This window comes from Phalaenopsis equestris, unplaced genomic scaffold (assembly GCF_001263595.1).
Source record: "Phalaenopsis equestris unplaced genomic scaffold, ASM126359v1 Scaffold001091, whole genome shotgun sequence".
NCBI lineage: Eukaryota > Viridiplantae > Streptophyta > Magnoliopsida > Asparagales > Orchidaceae > Phalaenopsis > Phalaenopsis equestris.
Window position 1 is genome coordinate 134,907 of NW_018165530.1, and position 21,304 is coordinate 156,210.

At 34.8% G+C, this 21,304-nt stretch overlaps 1 protein-coding gene across 1 annotated transcript; it reads right to left on the bottom strand.

Moving 5' to 3' along the window:
* Positions 1 to 459: 459 nt before the first annotated feature.
* LOC110033100 lies at positions 460 to 14,344 on the bottom strand. Its single transcript, XM_020736969.1, has 3 exons — positions 14,138 to 14,344; positions 1,859 to 2,008; positions 460 to 678 (listed from the first exon to the last, which is right to left on the bottom strand). Exons 1-3 carry the CDS (start codon positions 14,330 to 14,332, stop codon positions 460 to 462), a joined length of 564 nt encoding a protein of 187 aa, XP_020592628.1. The 5' UTR covers positions 14,333 to 14,344.
* Between the last annotated feature and the right edge of the window lie 6,960 nt (positions 14,345 to 21,304).

The following is a 21,304-nucleotide window of genomic DNA, read 5'->3' on the forward strand; positions in this document are numbered from 1 at the left end:
TACTTCCGCCTCTCAATCTAGCAAGTCACCCGTTGCTATGTGTGATCTCACTGCATTGTCTTCTGTCAAAAGCAACAAGCCTCTGCTGCAGTTAAAAGATTTTTAACCACATATCCTCCATAATAAATTACTGGACTTCTTGTTGAGGGTTACACCTTGGCAGCATGGCGTTCTTTCCTTCGGCGGATGTATGATTCTACATCAAGGGGGTTTAGGTTTTAAGGGTACATGTCAGGATAGAATTTTTGCAAAGGTAAGAAAGTTGAATTTTGAAAATTTTAGGGTTGGTGTTAGGAATTGCGGTAGGAATGATTTAGGTTTATTTGTGGGGGTGTTACGCTTGTTTATTAGGAATTTTGGTTTGGGCCAATGAAGACAAAACTCTAAAATCTATGGCTTATAGAACTCTGATATCAAATGTCACAATTCCACGGCTCCTAGAAGGAGCACCAAAAGGTGTTAGGAATGCGTTGAAGTGATTACAAGCGTAAGAAGATGAAAGGCAGTTGAAAAGGCGGTGTGAACTACAGTTGAACAGCGAACCAAATAACTGAAAACAACAGTTTTCAGCAGCAAACAGCAGACGACGGCTATCTCGATGGCTGCATGGCTGAAATCAACAACCAAATGATGAAACAACGAGGGGGATCCCCCACCTGTTCCTTGAAGTTGTGCACTCTGCATTATTAAGAAAAGAAAAGTACAAAAAATACAAAATTAAGTCTTTCAGGCATTCACGAAAGAGCCCTTGTCAGCTAACAAAAGAGAAAAGAGAGCACCGTGCTAATTCACATGCTTTAAAGAAAAGTTCCTATGTATAGCTAAAGAGGCACAAGAATGAGCGACTATATTGTTATCTCTACAAGTATGTTGAAATATGACTGTTTAAATTTGTGCATTCTCCGAGAGCAAATAAGACCAAGTGTTCATTGTGTTGCGGAAGAAGTCAATGACATTGGTGTTATCGCTTCGAAATGAACCCTGTGCATTCAACCATCCAATCTTCAATGAGTTCATGCAGCGAAATCATAGCCTTCAATTCGACTTATACGTTATCCCAGTGAACTAATTTGTTGTTGTAAGCCACAATCAAGTCCCCTAATTCATTCTGAATAACAATAATGATGCCCGTAGTATGAGTTGAATGAATCGCCTCATCGACATTCACTTTGATCCACCATCTGTTCCTAGACAAACTATACACACCACTTGCAAAAAAAAGAAAAGCACTCCGAAGAGCAGAAAATCAGAGAAAAAACTCTCAAATTTATTAAAACAGCAAAACTGAAGTCCCAAACAGCCAAAACACTAAATATATAAAAGCTCTCTAATAAGGAATAAGCAACATCAGAAAATAAAGAAAAAGGAAAAAGAAACAAGAAAAGAATAAATGAAAACAGCCCAAAAAAAGCACCGGGTTTGGCGCAATCAATCCCGCAGTACTGGAAACTCATATCCGTGGGTTCCGCATTAAGGGAGTCGCAGTTTAGCGACAATTGCGTGTTCCACATCAATAAAGGATAAAGATTCTCTGTACGTTATCCACACAAATAAAATTTATTTTTTTCAAAGAAAATCCTAAGCACTGTGGCACCAAATCAATCCTATAGTCAATAAGTATCTAGTTTGTTTATTAATTTTTATTTTATTTTATTTTATTAATATGGGTCAGTTGTGACATTAAAAATATAGAGCAAATTGTTGAAAATCAACATGTCAAGCTAAAAGATTATCTTGAATAAGAATAAATAGAAAGAAAACATGGTCATGACAAAACAATAGTAATGTTGATATCAGAATGTAAAGTTGTAAGATTTTAAACTAGAAAACCACAAAAGTCAAAATAATATCAAAATACCTTTTTCATGTACCTGGCAAGTGAACAGTATTTTTGCATAATTGGCCCATCTATTGGCTCTGATACCTTAAGAGAATCTCCATCCTTCGCACTTACAAATGAGAAGCACTCGGGAAAACACAAAAATTTAACTCCGGCAGCACATGCCTCCTACAAATTTATTTAGATATTCTAGCTCAGTAACACATATCTTATCGGACTACATGAGAAATTAAAAAAAAACGTTTGCAGGCCATAAACTAGCCTCCACAAAAACCATGTTTCAGACACATTTGGTCAGAGTTCAATCAAATATTTAAACAAATTACAAGTGATAAAACAATGTTTGGCAAATTAAGATGCAAATTTAAACTAAAAGTAAAGAACACAGTTCCATGCGGAATCAAACTTTTCATTCCACTTATATCAACCAATTTAGGATCTGCAAATTTTGTAAACCGCTAAATACAAACTAAACTCATGCAACCAATTAAGTTGCATAAGGTAAATAACTTCTACTTTAATAGAATATCCTACAGATTTGAAGGAAACTCTATAAAAGGGCTATAATAATGCGTATATTCTAATGACTTGAGAAACTAAGAAATAAAAGCAACAAAGATAGTGAGGTTGTGGAAATGACAATGTCGAAGTGAATGCAATGACAAAACTACAAACAAGATGATCCTGGAGTAAACCAAACTGCAACGAGAAATGCAACATTTTATTACAAAAAACCAATAGAGATTACAGCAAACACACATCGAAATAGGAAATAATAAAAAACACGACACAAACATCAAAGTAGGGCATCGGTCAAAGGTACTGGTACTTCAACTGGAGGAATAGTAAGTATGGATGGTTGGATGGTCGAAAAACAACAAGGAGAGGGGCAACAGCAGCAGCGAAGTGGGTGGCAACAAGGTTGTGGTGTAGGACTGCAGCAAAAAGGCTGTGGCAGGGGGGGGGAAGGATGGTGGCATATGGAACGTAGTTAGAAAGGGGCGGCAGCAAAAGGATGGTGGCATATGGAACGTAGTTAGAAAGGGGCGGCAGCAAAAAATTTATGGCTGGAAGGGATGGGCGGCAGCTGGACAGCAGCGAGACTACAAGCAGAACAATTATGGCAAGGGCAGCAGCAAGTCAGATGGTTGGGATGAAGGTTGGGGAAACATGGAAGGGTGGATAAACATCACCTCAAGAAGAGTTACAGCCAAAGCGTCTTCTTACTTTCAGATACAACTCTAAAAGGGAGAACCTGGAAGCCGACGGCTGTCCTGACAGAAAACTGAATCAATGACTCATTTTCAAACCCTAATACAGATGTGTGTGTGTGTGTTGATGATGGTAGAAAAAGTCCAAACCAAAAACAAAACATAATTATTATTATTGAAATTGAAATAATTGGTTATCACGACGATTCATCAACAGAAAATACAAGATAACAAACACAAAACATAGGACGACACATACACACCTCGAAAGTGTATCTCAAGGGCGGTGGAGGTTGGCCCGGTGGATCTGGAGGCTTGCAACAATCAGGGTGGATGCGGGAGAGGGGGGGTTGGAAGGTAAATTGGAGGAGTGAGGCAGCAGGTTAAGGTGGCAGGAAGGTTTGTTCGCGGTTATGAGGTAGTTTGGAAGGTGGGGGTTGGGAAGGCTCGCCAGCACTTTCGGAGGGTGGACAGCGAGCGTGAAAGCGCAAGCAGCGATGGGAAGGGTCGTGACAGCAAGGTAGCTGATGTACAGTTGCCAGTTGGCTACCGTGAGGGGTGGACAACAGATTTTTGCAGCATAAAGGTCGGCAGTGCAGAGGGAAGTTGTTGGAAGTGAACGGCGGCTAAGGGAAGTGGAGTATGGAAGATACAAAAGATAAATACAATCGCAACCTCGAAGTAGGATATAGCCGGAGCACCACCACCTCATCGGATACAACCCACAAAAAGCAAAAAGACTCCACACATGAATCTGAAATCAACACAGTAAAAACAAAACGCTACATCCATAAAACAACAATTTAAAGACTCTTACAGAAGAAAAACAAAAAAGAAAAGCTCTCATAAGGAGATCACAAAAAAGGAAGGGAAAGGGATTGGCGGCAATGTCGCCCTTCCTAAACGGCCGCTCTATCGAGCGGGATGCAAAAAAGACACGAGACGGGGCGCGGGAGGCCGCTCGTCAAGATTCTCACCTGGACCGCTCAGCCTAGGATTCTCTGAACCGACCTCAACTGGGTCGATCAGTTCACTAGCATGAGTTCCCGCTCCGGCGATCTCGAGGGGTCACTGCAAGCCCCGTGTCATATATATAAAATATTTTGGGACATTTAAATTGAAACATAATGGAGCCACCAACTTCAAGGAGGTGACATTCTTTCCTCTCGGCTATCTCATTTTGTTAATAAGCGTCCGCGCACGAGCTTTGGTGGAGAATGTCCTTACTAAGAATTCACCCAAAATAGAGTTTAACTCACGACCATTATCAGTCCAAGGACCTGAAAAATTTTTTTGAATCGAGTTAAAATGAAGGTGTAAAAGTTTTGGGATGTGACAGCAACACTTATTTGTCTTTTAAAATGGAGACCCACGTCATCCGAGTGTAGTCATCAATGAAAGTCAAAAAATACTATTCACTTGTGTAGCAGGAAGTGCGAGAGGGTCCCCATAAGTCACCGTGAATGAAAGAGAATAGAGTGGAAGGTGTGTAACTGTGGGGTGGGCAATAGACTCGATAATGTTTGGCTAACTGGCATGTCTCACAATTGAAATTAGAGGAATTTTTATCAGAAAACGTCAAAGGATACAACCTTTTAAAATATTGAAAACTAGAGTGACTTAAATGACAATGCAACAACATAATTGGATATTTAAATGACTCAAGATAAGCTACAACTCCTGAGGTGTGTCCTCACTCTCCGTGTTTTTCTCTTGAAAGTATTAGAGTTTGGGTATCCTCTTAGCAGTTTCAATCATCCTCCCTGAATGATGATCCTGAAAAACACAACTATTTGAAGAGAAATTAACAACGCAATGAACATCATTTGTGAACTTACTAACAAATAATAAGTTATATTGCAACTGTGGAACATGTAAAACAGACTCCAGAGTTGGATCAGTTGCTAGTACAATCGACTTTTTACCAGCAATAGAACTGTAGGAAACATCGGCAATTCTGACTGTATCTTTTCCAAAGCATGGATAATAAGTTGAGAAAATTTGCGAGCATCCAGTGATGTGATTCGTGGAACCTAAATCAATAATTCACTAAAAGAGGAATAAATTGTGGGTCATAAGAAAAGAGTACATTGTCAGACGTGGGAGGTCGACGGACTTGCAGAAACTTGATCGGCTCCAAAAAGCTTGATCAATTGCTCCATCTGGCTTTTCAGGGATTCGGAGAATTCCAAAATGTTCCAAGGAGTCGGTTGAGCCATGGTAAGCTCCATCGTCGTCGTGGGATCCTTGGAAGCAGAGGTTTTGGTCGAAGCTTTATATGTCGGTTTACCATAAAATTTCCAATGCTCATCCCAAGTGTGATTGGGTTTATGACAGTAATCACAAGTGGGGTGACCGGTCTATGGTGGCATAAACAAGGGTCAATCTCTATTTGATATCAAAGTGAACGATTTGGTTGAAGGAGTGGAAGTGTCGAGCATGACAAATCTTCTGCTTTCTTCTTGATGAATCTCGGTGAAGGCAACGCAAGCAGAAGGATGAGGATATCGACCAAGAATACAGCCCCGGACTACGTCGAGAGCTTTGTTACGGACAACAAGGAATTGGAATATACAATCTTTTTTTACTATCTTCGGGAAGAGAGATAGTTCTGTCAGAAACTCCCAAGTGTAGTCGTAATACAGGTCGTATTTCATCCATAGTGCAAGAAGGTCATTATAGTACTGGGTCACGGTCCTTGACCCCTGTTTTGCTTCTTGAATCTTCTTAGGTGCCTCATAGAGTTGGCCACAATTTTCTATATAGTAACACAGGCAGCCATCTAGAGAGGACTAGCTGAAAGGAGGAACATGTATGAATGACCAATTGAAGTCTTCATGGAGTTGATCGATCACGACATGACCACGGACTCCTCAACTTCCCAAGCTTTGGAGACTCACGAATCATCTTCCCACGTCCATTAATGAACAATGACACCGCTTGGGGCCATTAGAGAAAGTTATTGTCATTTAGGGTTTATTTGGGGCAACTATTGATTATTTATAATCTAATGATAAGCAGATTATTCTGATAATCTGATAATCTGCAGATTATTAGAATAAGCTAGATTGTTGTTTGGAGCAGTTTATTTTGAATAGCTTATTGATAGTTGTTGCTAGATAAATGACATTCATGCCCCTGTTTGGTGAAATTGTTTGCAACATAACTAAAATGAGAACAGAAGTATATAGTACAGAATCCTGAAATCATCACAGATCAGTTCAAAAGATGACATACAATGCTCATACTCTCGTGATTATCAGAAAAATAGAAAAATGATAAATACAATTACAACTACAATGAGCAATATTAAAATATTCAATTTCAAACTAAGACTACGTTTGTCCTTAGTTGCACTGTCAGTCTGAGAAATCATTGTGTCCCGAACACTGTTGTCGGTGTAACATGTTGACAAGATAAGCTAATTCAATAATGCTAATGAACCAACAAGCAAATTATAAAACCCTTGTACAAAGAGGAAACCCACGATTTGATGCCTGCATTGCTATGTTATGCCATGCGTTATAGAGATTCTCTCTTGTACTAAGACAAGTGCAACTATACCTTGTTTGAAATATTAAACTGTGGGTTGTAAGATAACATGTTCCGCCACGTAAATATCTTAATATAACAATAATTTTGAACAACTTAGCATATCAACCAGCATTCCAGAAAATCATCAAAGACATTCTAGAAATGAAAAGATGCAAGCTGAACAGAAAATGAACACTACTAGACTTGCGTATGACTTGCAAATAATTTGAGGGCTCGCCATAAACTCAATAAGAACCTCCCCTAAATACTTAGAATTTTCAAGATCCCACTCAACAAGCTAAATGAGCCAAAGTGGACTTGAAAATCAACTAACAGGCTCTTCAATTTATTGCCCAGAAATTTTTTTCCCTCTGGCACTTCAATTTATCTTAACAGAAAATGAACATACTTGAAAATGCTTGAAAGAGTCTAATTTGTTAAAAATGCTACTCAATTCACAACACATACATGCATACAGACAAATGACCTTATTTGAAAATCATAAAAATGAAACGTTTGCACATATTCCATTCTAAAATGCCATGCACATGTGGCATGAAATAAACATCGAATGTCCTGTAAATTTTTATCATATAAATACATGGTAAAGATCTAATTTGCAACACATCATGGTCATTATCTCTACAATACCAATGTACTTCTCAACATTCTTTCACCACCATCAGAGATAATCTTATACCTGCACTCATATGCATCAAATAAACTTATAGCTGCACTCATATGTATAAACTACCAAACAATAATTTGATGTATAAACTACCAAACAATAATCTTATAGCTGCACTCCATTCAAGCATACCAAATTCTCAAATTCTCACACAGAAATTGCAATTCATAATCAACATTCCCGAGCACACAAGCATACAAGCATACCAAATTCTCAAATTCTCACAAATGTATTGAGATTCATAATCTCTGTTCCCAACTGTCAGTGTTGGCTATTGAGAAGAAAGGATGGTAGAAAATGTTGCCAGCCCATTTTCTAGCACACATTATATAAGATCTGCAAGCATTGCAATTACATACATACCATCCAAATCTTATATATTTACATATTTACATATGCAAAAGCAAACGTCACTGTACTATATATGTTGCATGGGAGGAGTTCAAAAATTTATATTTACATACCATCCAAATCTTATCTATTTACAGAAGTTTTGCCCCCAATTCATTTTTACTTGGGACATAACTATACTTGACATTCATGCTTCATTAATGTCAATAAATTGCTTGGAATATTAAGCTAAGTTATTTTCCACAAGCAACACCATAATTCCATCACCCCTTAAAAATATAAAGTTTTGTGTTTGAATGCATATAAGCCAATTCCTATATATTCACATACCTAACATCTGAAATTTTTTCTTAAAAACCCATTATATACCACATAAATCTTTCATATGACAGCACAGGAAACAATCACAGGAAATATGTTTTTAAGAGCCTGTGAAATTTCAGACGAAGGATCCCAGTAATACGAAGGATCAAAAAATTCTCTACATGTAAATACGAAAAAATCGCACGAAGAAATCCCTATAACACGAAGGATCAAAAATTTCTACCCACTAATAACATTGCCCAACTCACCATAATTCATATCATCATCGGCAACGACACAAATAGCATTTCTCTACATGGAAGAGGAGTTGTGCAAAACCATAAGGCATAAAAGGGATACTTACGAAATTTCAAACAACTTTCGATCCGCTACCTAAGGCCAAACGGGAAATGGGAGAGAGGGGGGTGCACGGGATTGAGGGTCGAGATCATGGGAGTTTGATCGCAGAGCTAGAGCAAAAATAGGGACGGGATCGAGGGGCTAAGGAGTAATAATCTGAGAGTAAACACGAAACGCGGGGTAATGGGAGCGGCGGACGAAAGAACGAATTATAACCTAAACCCTTACGCGCGTTCCTTGACCGCCGGCCCCCAACGCATTAACCAAACGCTGCCCCGGCGTTCCGAAAACGCCGAACACAGGGATAAGCGGCTCCAAACGAACCCTTAACTTATGGGTTATGAGCAAAAAATTGTTGATTTCTGGTCCTCCGGTTTGCAAGGCAGCGAAGGTTAGAGTTGATCCTTCGGTAGAATCAAGAACACCTTCTGAAGGTGATTTCAGTGTTGGACGAATCTGTCATAACTCTGACAGAAGCCATCAATGAATTCCAGTATGGTCATGGTAGATTAATACAACTTCAAGAATTCGGAAACCTGTAGAGAAACCTGTGGGTGCTACTAGAAACCTGCAGCTACTGTTGTTTCCTGTAGAACTGTCGTCTAGAACAGAAAAATAGCCACTGCTGCTGGAAACAGATGGAAAACAGTGCCTGTAGAACCAGTGGTTGTTGCTCCAGAATTCTGTCAAAGACAGGTATGCTGGAATAGTTGATTCAGCGGTTGATTCCATGGTAGGCCTCTGCGAAAAGTTTCCACGGGATAATTCTTACGGGAGCGGCTTATTTAGCGGCTAGGAGAAGGAACTCGGACATAATAGAAGGAATCGGCTGCAGGGAAAACTATAGGAGCCGGCGGCTAAGGTTAAATTCTTGGTTTTGATACCATGTCAGATTTGATAATAGAGCATAATATTTTCATGAATAGGAGGAATATTTAAACTCAATTACAATAGACACAACAAAGGAAAAAAATAAAACAGAAAAAAACAAAAAGAAAATACATAATGATGGAATAAAAACTAATAAAAAAGAAATAATAAGTAATGACGACTAGGGATTTCATAGTCGCTCTAAATGAATCTAATATAGATAAAAATAATCTCATGATGGGTAATACCCAGAGTACCTGTTCACTTTAAGATACAGCCCTAGAAGGGAAAGCCCGGATGTCGATGGCTATCCTGACAGAAAATTGAATCAAAAACTGACTTTCAAATCTTAATACAACACACACACACATAGAGACAGATAAATATATGTATATATGTGTGTGTGTCTATATATATATATATATATATACACACAGACACATACATACATACATACATACATATATATGTTAAAAGATTGGTCATATGCTATCAGACGAGCCACCCGAACAACTTCATAAGCCTAAGAATTACATTCATCACATAAGCGGGATCGAACACATGACCCCAGGGTTCTTACAAACTCTGTCAATCAAATAGTCACAATGGGCAGCACATATATATAGACTAAAAAGGAATGAAAGCTAATAGGAAAAAAAAGCATAAAAAAGAAAACATGACTCTTACAAACTGTCTCCCGCCTGCCGCGGTCTAGAGGAGTGCGGCTCGCTTCCTGTGTCCGAAGCGGGAGCGCTCCCGCATCACAAAACGAATGCGGTGAAAATAAGAATATTGAAATTAATGTGAGATAAAACTACCGAGTACATTGCAAAATAGTTATGATAGAAATAGTGTGAGGTTGTGTCTATTCAAGATAAGTGTATAAAGCGTATCAGCAAATTTGAGAAAGTACAAAAAAGAGAGGAAAATAATATATATATATATATATATATATATATATATATAAAACAAGAAGGGGCCAACAATCTAGCATGGGTAAAACACTATATGCAGCACTAGAAAGGAGCAAATGTTAGAAGAATGATTGAAAAGGACTCACAAAAATTGGTTGGAGGTACGAACAATGATTTATGTATCCTTTATTTATGTTTCAGCCTTTTTAAGTTTTATGTGATGAAGTATGCATACTTCTATTCAATGTTTAAAAAGGGAAAATCGGAAACTGATGCATATTTTCTTAACGAGGCGAGGCGTAAGCCTCGAAATAAAAGAATTAAAAACTCATAAAATTAAACAACATTCCTAAATATGACAAACCAACATGTTTATTTCGTTCATCATTATAAAAACATAAACCATAAATATTAATCTTGAATGTTAATATAAAATAAAAGTTTGAAATAAAATTTAAACTTGATATTTTAAATTACTCACTTTGACTTTGAATATAGCACAAGCAACAAGAATAATAGTGGCCTTAACATCATTTTCATCATCTTCAAAAAACTCATATTTAGTACTCCATCATCATCAGATTTTGAGTTATAATCATCTTCAAAATCTTCTTCAAATACTATATAATCTAAATCTTTCATCTTACTCTCTAATCAATTAATATGAAATTCAATATAATGATAAACAAAATAATAAATTACGCCAAAAACTAAGCAATTCGCTATAATTAAATTAACTTTAATTTTTTAAGCTCTAATCCCACTTTGATTCTGTCTTTTAAATGATTATAAAGTAGAAGATGCTCAAATTTAATAGACCTTTGAGCCATTTCAATGTTGACATTGATATATCCATTATCATTATCATTAAAAATTATTCATTCATAATCAAATAATATAACAACAACAAAAAATAATATATTCCATCACCACCTTTTTTTGGTACCTTAAAATGTCTACCTTTTAATTTTTTTAAAAAAAAAACATAAACTAAATTGTTCATCGACCTACTGTCGACTGATTCCTTCTTTTTGTATGCAATTGGTTAAATATGCTCCAATTACGCTCGATTGTGAAAGTTGAATATATAAAAATAAGAACTTTTTAATCTAATATGCAAGTTCACAACTTATATATACTAGGAATATCTAATCCTCGCCAATAATTCCCTACGCAACAAAACATAGTGATCCATAAATGACTTCTCATCACATTAAATAGAATTTCACTTTCATAAGAACATCTTGTAATATCTAAACGTACTCAATTTTTGTGCTCTTTTATAGAAACTGAAGGAGCATAAGATTGAAAGTTGATATTTTCATTTTCATCTACATTCATAATAAATCTATCAACTTATCTTTGAGTTCCTCTGTTAGAAGAAAGCAAATAATTTCCACTGTTGGAATCATCACATTCATATCCAAAATAAGAACTATTCTCAATCATATCTTTCATATTTTTTTGAGGTGGTGTATTTTTTAAATATTTAACACATTCCTTCTTGATTTCATATGATAATTTTTCGTGTGCTATAGTATTTACGTGTGTATCAGCCAAGTGATCTTTAAATCTTTTAGCACCACTAATAATTTATTTGTCACGATATTCATATTTCAATTAAACATATCCCTTATTTGCACCTTCTCCTGGTACTTTGACTTTAGTGTCAAATTTTCATAGTATATTTTTTCTTATTGCACCACCACCAATTCTAATTAAAATTTTAATAATAATAATATAATTTAATAAAAAGATAATAAACTTCATAGTATAATAGTGATGAATAAAAAAGTTCACATATATGAAAAAATGACAAATAAAATAATTGTAAATGAAACATGTGAAACTCCTGTAACTAGACCCATGCCTCATAGCTCATGACATACCTAATTAGTATTGTTAAATCTAGCACATGCACTAAGCTTTAAACAAAATCATAAAAAGAATACAACAAGACTCTTTGATTAACACTATTAAGAAAAATAAAAAGCTAAGAGAAAAAATAAAATTAATAAATAATATTATTAATGAGTGAGAACTATCTTATACGCCTCACATTGTATCAAATTAGCATTATAATTTATCAAATAAATTTAACATGAATCTAAAACAGTATTACAACTTCCAACTTCTTTAAAAACTTATTAAAACAAAAACTAGCTATCAAGCAAACTTTAGTATTTAGGAAAGCAAGTGCTCACTAGTCGCTACTTGCTACTAAACTTTAAGTGCTTGAATTCACACAACAAATATATTTCAGGTCATCTAAGAACTTCAGTAATGTGGTGCACGTTTAAGCAAACCATAAAGTGATCATTCTCAACTAATTAATTGGATAAATTTGAGAAATATTCTTATAGAAATAAAATAAAATTAATCTACAATTTACTAAAACTCTAACAAAAACTACAAACGGTGAATAAAAATTACTCCTAAACCATAAATATATACAAATAATCATAACATAAGAGAACACAAACTCATTTTCATATGAACATTGATGCAAGCATGCTTTTAACAAATTAATCAAGAAAAAAATTATACAAACAAAACATTAAGATATTATTACTTACACTATAAAAAACAAGATTATATTTCAGCATTAAACCTCATAGGAAGGTCACGAGTGAAAAAGAGAAAGCCTTAAAGAAGAGAAATACTCGTACCGACCATGAGGAAAAAAAGGACGCTCAAAAGAGGCACCCCGGCGGATTGATGTTGTGAGACTTTGAAAGACAGGCTCGAGAAGGGAGTTCACACTTGATAGACGGATGAAGTCGAAACAATGGTGCGAGAACGGGCTCGGGACGATGCTTTATAGAGACATGAAGTGGCGAAGTGGAAGTTGTGACGCCCAAATGGCTTGGGACGAGATTCAATAGAGATCAAACCTTAACTCACACGATGATTGTTGTGTGTTGCACATTAAATTTATTAATAATATAAATATATATGATTTAGTATAATTAGGGAAAAAGAAAAGTTGTCTCAAACATCTAGATGAATTGCACCTCCAGGTGTATGCCTCATTGCAAAAAGGCATAAGCCTCTCCCGTATCAGTGAGGCTTAAGCCTCATGACGCTCCTCCTGTGCCTAGATTTGAGGGGCACACCTCGAATGCTTTTTTAAAATTTGGTTCTAATAAGTGCATACCAAAAGGTTAAACTATTTCTATTTAAACCGGGACCTATAACTCTAGTGCCAACTCATCAATTTCATACTCAAAAAGGGCCAACCTGTTAAGTCGTTCTTCAATATAGCTCCCAGAAACCAATACTTTCAAAATCCAAAGTTAAACCCCAAGCAGAGTTAGGTGACCCCATATGATGAAATTAAAGATTCAACGAACCAATTGCAACAACAAATTTTTTGTGAGTTATTCATGATATCAGTTTTGGGAGGACATTATATTGATTACCTAAACAAAACCTACTTCATTTTGTAATTTAATTGGTTGTTGTAAAAAAATCAAGTTAAGTCATAAAGCTTCTTCAAATACGCAGACATGCAAGACTTCTCCATATGTTTAAACAAGTTTTGAAACAAGCATTACAGACTACTATTTCTGAGCCAGTACCTATATCCTCATTCTTCTGGCTTTCCTTCCACCTTCTGTCAAACTGGTAAACATGTTCGAACTCTTCTTTCCAGATAATCTCTGTGCTGTTTCATTGATAAGTAAGGAACACGGCAGCCGTTTCAAGGAATTCTATGACTTAATAAACAACATCAATTCGATAAATTAAGCATCCTTTTGCAGAGAATATGTCAAGAACGGGTCAAGCGGCAGCATCCTATGTCATTTCCTAATAACCAGCGGATAGAAGTTCTTAAATTGTTCACAAACCAAGCTATGATTCAAGTAGGTAGCTAGATGCATTATAAAATCAACCCTTCATGAGAAACAAACAGTCCTTTGCCTACAAGGAAACTTTGTCAGGATGCTTATTATAACTCTTATCAACCCAACAGCCAAATAAGATAATCGATGAAGCTCCACAAACGAAGAGAAACCCTAGAAGGCAAGAAAGTTAAATAATAGTTTCACGTACGACGTTCCACCTTGACAAGTCGAGAACAGGTGGCGTAATTAGCGTCGAGATCATCGGTAGATGTCATCTGAACTGCGCCAACCCTAACCGTGTTTGCCATCGAGCAGGTAAAGCCGGCTTGACGCCGGATCGATCGAAGCTGTCCGGAGAGAAGCGCGGGAGATTTTCTGAGGGTTTTGCTGCTCTGAGTGAAAGAAATAGCCATACGTGTATTGAAACGTGCTGGTGTGGTTTTATTAATCGAATATCTGACCGAGTCCGGACTATAATTTACAATCTTTGCTGGGAAAATGTACGTTAGTTTTCAAAAATTATAGTCCAAAAATATGCATTATGTTTAAATTTATTATAGAATTATAATTTCAACAATATATCTCTATTTTTTATTAAAATGTATGCCTTAACTAAAAAAAAAAGTGGGGTATGGATACATAGCACTCAAAATTAATAATAATATTATATATCCGGCATCCAAATTTATCCAATTCGGTTAATCCTTTGGTTCAAGGTCTAGCCCCCTCGGGTACTTTTTTACGAAGGGAGGTAAGGTTATATTTATAACGTATGAGAGATATCTCCTTGCAAATAAATAAGTAACCATAACCACTTCATCGGACGGCCCAAAAAGGTTCATTCACTCGTACAATATTATGTGAACGTTTAATATCTTAATGCTGTTAAAATTGAGTGATCTTGAGCTAATTAGATTCATCTTGTCGAAACGCTCAATTTGACTATAAATTTGACAAATTTGAAATTTATTTGATATTCCAATTAAGCACCGAAAGCATTCAAAGGTGGTTTATCTGCTTAATTTGACTTGGATTATACCAATTTTTCTATCATTGAGTCTATTTCGTCTAATCGGCCAGTTTGAATATAAGTTTGTTGAAATTGGAGTTCCAAATCATTTTTAACTAGAGTCTAAACATTCATTGTATAAAAAATTACTTTGAAATTTGTATCACACCTTGACGTGATTATGAAAATTTGTTGATGGTGTATCATCCATAATTTTATCTATAATTAAAATCACTTTGATTTAATTTTTTTGATAAGCAAACATTTGTGTGTGCATGTTTCCTTTAAGTTTTTTTTTTTTTTCAATTTCTAACATTTTAGTTTTAAAATAAATATTTGTTTTCAAATGCATTGGTAAGTGGACCATGATATGATTGAGTTTGACAAATTTTAAGACTCATTAAGTGATAAAAAATTAAAAAAAAAAATTATATAAAATAATAACCTTGCTCTCCACTTTGAGAGAAAAGGATGTACTTTATAATAGTAGATTAATTTGACAGGGCTATGCCTCATGATATTTTTACTTTTTGAGTTTTTCTATGTAAAGAATCACAATGCTCCTCCTGCTCACTTTCATTTATTTGTGTATATGTTGGATCTTCGTGCAATACTAAAACATTAAAATATCAGTCTAACGTCGTGAATCTTTGAACATGTAATAGTTTGACAGTCTGAGGGAAATGAAGTCTCATTGATGGAACTCTACTATTTTTTGATGTTTAATAAGCATAATACATTAGCTTCTCATTCTAATACAATACACAAGATTCTCATTCTATCACCCATCTTTATAGGGTGCAGTCTCAAAGTTCGGGACACAAAGCCTTTACTTTGTTTCTCAATGATCAACATCATTTTGCTGACGAAGTAACATCATTTTGCTGACGAAGTAACATCTTTTGCACCTTTTGAAGGGCGTGAATTAAGAAGTCTTAAAATGAGATTCCTTGACTTTTATGCCAGATTTAGCGAATTGTTATCGTAAAGTCGACTTGAAGCGATAACCCAATAGGGCCAATACAAAGGAAAATCCAATTTGACGAAGTATCCAAGCTCCCCATCTGGGATAAAAGATAGTCAACCAGGTTGGATTAACCGACCAAACCACACCAACCAAACTCAGCCGATCGAGCTAACCCCATCGACCCAAATTCAACTGAGCTTAGTCGGTTGACCCATAAAGCAGCTAGAACATAAGCCAATACATATAAAATATCATAAATACACCGGTACAGTACTCTTTGGATAAGGGTAAAAATGTAATAATATGGTTGTACAAAACCCTTTTATAAATAGAAGAATCATCTAATCAGGATCACATTTATTGTTCAATCTATCTCTACATATTGTCTTTTCTTAGTTACGCTCTATTTCTTCGATGTAATTCACGAACGATCTCAAATTCAATCAAAAACATTGTTATATTAACTTATTAAAAGTTAAAAGCACTTTTTTATGCATACTTAATGCGGCGCGCCTGTAAACATTGAAGTCTTAAGTGTTATGCAAATATCTAAAAATTGTGCAAATATCTAAAAATTGTGCGTTATTTATGTAAATCTTCTTTTTTTATTGCGGATTTCAAAGGATTGCATATTAATATCAATTAGAGTCATAAATAATGGCTTGGCCCAATTAACATAAGACAATACGACCAACAAAAGTTTGTATTCTAGGAGTATATTATCAGCACTTAAATTTTAATGTATGATTATTTACTTTGCATCATCGTGTACTATAAAAATGACTTCCCCTAAGGAGAAGAAACTATTACGTCAGTCATTTGCACATGCGGATGAAGGTGTGGATCACATCACGTTGTGTCTGGCTGCGTGGTGCGATCTACATCATCGACCCCTCATTCGATTTATGTGATACAATATTTTCTAAGAAGAGAAAGGTAGTGGGAGCACTTTTTTTTCTCTCTACAAATTTATTGTTGATTTATAAGAAAAGATGGTAATTTTTAGCATTAATCGGCATATATTCCAATTTTGATGATAAAATCATAATCCAAAAATGATATTTTTCAAAGCGGGTTGTGGTCATTTTGTCCATGGGTATAGGTTAAGTTAAAATCAATCTAAAAAAATGGTCTCTAAAATTTAAATGGCTCGTGTTTGGAATAACTTGTGTATTGCATATTTATGTTTAACTTGATTCAGATTTATTTAGTTGAATTAAGCTTGTGTTCGGCTCAGCTAGAATTTAATTTTCTCATCTCATAAGACTAAAATATATTATTAATTATATTTTTATTATTAAATTAAAAATAATTATTTTATCAAACCTAGTTCATAATTTTGATGATTCACCCCTTATTTCGCATGATTTATGTTTTTTTTTTCTTGCAATGAGGGCTGCTTACTTTTTTTTTTTGCTTTTATAGAGCTTTTATCACATCAAATTTTAGTCGGTCACAATTACTAATAAGGGTTTGTTTGGGACAGTTGCAACTGCTTGAAGAGCTGATTGTAAAGTTGTTGCAAGATAAACTGCTCTTCAAAACACTACGGTGATTATCATAACAATTTTTTTTTTAAAGTTGGACCACAACCTTATAGCAGCCACCGTATTTAGCCAAGTTCTTGGGCAAAACTCAGCTTTTCGCTTCAGCTTTTTAAGAAATCAGATACAACTCATTTCAAAACAATTCGAACATAACCGAACAAATATTTATTTGTGTTTGACTTATTTAATCGAGTTATTTAAAAAGCCAAACACAAATAATTTATAAACGACGAAACTCTTTTAACAGTCCTTTTTACTTTGTTGAGTTTTGTCTGAGTTCTCTCGACAGAACCGAATTCTGATGACATTTCTTATTCGGCAGATGAAATCTGATACAACTCATTCAATATACAGTCAACTGAGTTATAAAATTCAAATTGCATGTTAAGACAAATCAATCTAAATCTGTAGAGTACAACACTATGAGTTCTCATAATATATATTTATAACTGAGTTTCTCTTTTACTGTGCAATAACATATTCCAGAAAAATGAGTGCCATGTGTTCGGTTTGTTGAGTATAATTAAAAATTATGGCTTATTTTGTATGCAATTCAAACAAAGCAAGTTTTTTTTATATAAATTGTTTATCAACTAATCCTTTTTGGCCGACTTGAATAAACAAGTATTTCAGGTCCGCCAATGTAAGAGCAAGTTATGGATGATGTCACCAACAATAGAATTTAGTAATTTATGGTGCGACGACTTGAAGGGAGCATGATAGAGACATCCTTTCACCTTTTGACTATAAAGTAGTATGATTGTTATTATTATTTAATTTTCTTTTGTTGCTTATATAGTACCCGTTTGGGGCAGCTTATCAGCTTCGGTGTGTTTTGAAAACACCATTTCGATCATTTGAAAAATGCGTTTTTTTATGTAATATGCGGTCGTGAGTCGAACCCCGCAGCCCGCGTTCCATTTGCTTGTTTTGACACCATTGCCCTCGCGCTTCTTCGCATATTGTTTGCCCTAACCCCAAATATCCCTCCTCTCCCTCTCGCCGGCCTCTCTCGACCATCTCTCTCACGTGCGATTCTCTCCCTCTTACCTGTCTCGCTCGACATTGTCGTGCTACTCTTCATCCTCCCTTCTATCATTCTTTATTGTGCCCCGTAAGTACGCTTCTTCGCATATTGTTTGCCCTAACCCTAAATATCCCTCCTCTCCCTCTCGCCGGTCTCTCTCGACCATCTCTCTCACATGCGATTCTCTCCCTCTTACCCATCTCTCTCGACATCGTCATGCTACTCTTCTGCCTCCCTTCTATCATTCTTTATTGTGCCCCGTAAGTATTGTGTGATATTCGGCTATCTTATTTCCAATTTGTTGGTTAGAGATTTTTGTATGCAAATTCTTGAGGACTTCTTTTTTATAGATTTGGTTTTCTACAGTTTGTGATTAGGGGCTTTCCGCGATTTGGGGCTTTCTGGATTTGTGGCTTTCTCGAGTGCTCTGTTTAAAAGATATTTATGGAAATTAGATATTTTTATTGTTTTCCGTGACTATAGTTGATCTTTTCAACAATGTATTCTATATCCATGGGATTTTGAGGTTGGCTTGATGTTTATCACAGTTGAGTTGGTTTGAAGAATAAATGAAACAAGACGCATTGATATATTTGATCCGTAATGTTTCAGGAGCCTCGGCTATAATTGTCTAAAATCTAAATTTCCTACTTTTTTATTTTTCTTTGTTTGATTCATCTGCAGAGATTTCAGGTGTTGGACTGTTCCGAGTATTGGATTGCTTTTTGTTATTTTTGTTATGGCTTTATTGTTATTCAGTTGACAACAATGGTTTGTTCTATCATTATATTGATATAGCCTTGGATGGATTGTTCAATCAATTATCTTTCTATAATTGTTGAATTTGCTATTTACGAGCAATGACTTGTGAGCTGCTGCTTTTAGTCGGTGCAAATGTTGGTGTTTAAACTTGGAAAGGATTTCTTGGTTTGATTAAAAGGTAGATGTATATATGTATGTATAGTAGTCAGCTTTTGTAAATCAACAAATGTTTGGGTATTAAGGAGCTTCAAACATTCATACCCCTCCAATTTGGAACATTTCATCCTTCTTTCTAATAAGATTTGCAGTCATCCTTGCAACTGAAGCCATCCATACCAAAATCTTACTACTTAAAACGTTCATAAGCCAAGTGAGGAGCACATTCTCCCATATGCTTTTATATAAATGTGTGTGTAGATGTATATGAATACATAAATATAAATATATAGTACAGTTAAGAATTTAAAAATTATTAAGGATTCCAGAGAAATAAACAGAAAAATTGCAAAAATGGTGATAACACGAATTGAATAAAAGGTAACGGTTGTCGTGTGTGCTGGTGGTGAAGGTGGTGGCTATTGGTGTGTGATTGTGGGTGTGTGTTGGTGGTGGAGGTGATGGTGGAGGTAGAGGTTGTATGTGTGTGAGTGGTTGTGTGTTGTGGGGCTTGGTTGTTTTATTTGAGTATTTCTTTTGTTTTGTATTAGTTATTCTTTTCAATTTTATTTCTCTCTTGTGTTTTCTTGTTTTGGTTTTTATTTTTTTGTTAGTTTTGGGGTTTGATTTTCTTGGGACCTTCTTTCTTATCCTGTTTTTTGTTTTACTGGTTTTATCAGTTTCTTTCTTGATCGATTTCTTTGTTTAACAATGTAATTGTTAAGGCCAAAGAAGTCGTTTTATCAACCATGTGGGATAAGAAAGTCAAAATCATATTTTGCAACCTGTCTTAAGAATGTCGAGCTTGAAAATAGACCCACTACCTACTTTAATAAAGAAGGGTGACAAAATATTATGAAGAAATTCAAGGAAATGACATGAAAGGATTACAGTATGTTACAATTTAAGAACATGTGAGATTGATTGAAAAATCATTAGAAGTTATGGAGGGAACTAAAATCAGGATCCACAAGCTAGGATTAGGATCCAATCAAATAGATTATTGATGCTTCAAAGGATTGGTGGATTGAGAAATTGAAGGTAATAACCAAACCCCTAAAGACGTAGTTTTCCGTTCTTTATCTCTCCAATTTGTTTTAGGTAGTAAACTTTTTTTAGTACACTTAATACTTACCGTACTGAAGTGATTTTTTAATTCTCAAGTATCAGATATGATATTACGCTAGTTTTGTTGCAAACAAAATGACTATACAGGGGCATAATGATCATTTATCCAGAAACATCTGCAAAAACAGTTATTTTTCAACAACACAAATCAAATAACCAACGAGTTTATCTGGATCAGTTGCTGATGAACAACTTATTAATAAACTTCAGCTGCCACAAACAAACCCTTATTGGCATTTATTCAATTTTATTAAAAAATAATTTACTTCATAAGAAATTAAGAAAAAGACTTTTTTATATTTTTGCATTTAAATATTTAAAAAACCTAACATTATACAAATTTTTTTGTTCTTAAATATAATTTTAATTACTTAAAAATTAATTTTAATTATCTAACTAACATAACTAATACTCAATCAATATATTTCTTATAAATAAATTAAAAGTTATTCTTTTTTTTTCTAAATTGTTATAAATATGTCATAGCTATTTAGAAAAAATCAATTCACTGAACATAAAAATATTAAAGCTATAATAACAAATAAAAATATATAAATAAATAAAAGCAATTTTAAGAAATATCACTTTAAGAAAATGAATAATTAAAAAATATAAATTAAAATTATGTTCTATAAGAATAAAAACTAATAGAAATGCAAAGCCAAATTCCGTTTAAGCTCTTTCTTAAATTTCATTTATTAAATATTTTTTTCTTACTTGATTATATATATATATATATATATATATAATGCCTTTCTGAAGCGGGCGACGGGATTCCTATTCCGGAGA

Bases quoted from the DNA above. Each gene is read 5' to 3' on its own strand.
- LOC110033100 (XM_020736969.1), bottom strand. From the start codon at position 14,332: ATGGCTATTTCTTTCACTCAGAGCAGCAAAACCCTCAGAAAATCTCCC. The intron at 2,009-14,137 runs GTGGAACGTCGT...ATAAATTTGTAG, and splicing joins CCTGTTCTCGACTTGTCAAG to GAGGCATGTGCTGCCGGAGT. The intron at 679-1,858 runs GTATTTTGATAT...TTAATAATGCAG, and splicing joins TTGCCAGGTACATGAAAAAG to AGTGCACAACTTCAAGGAAC.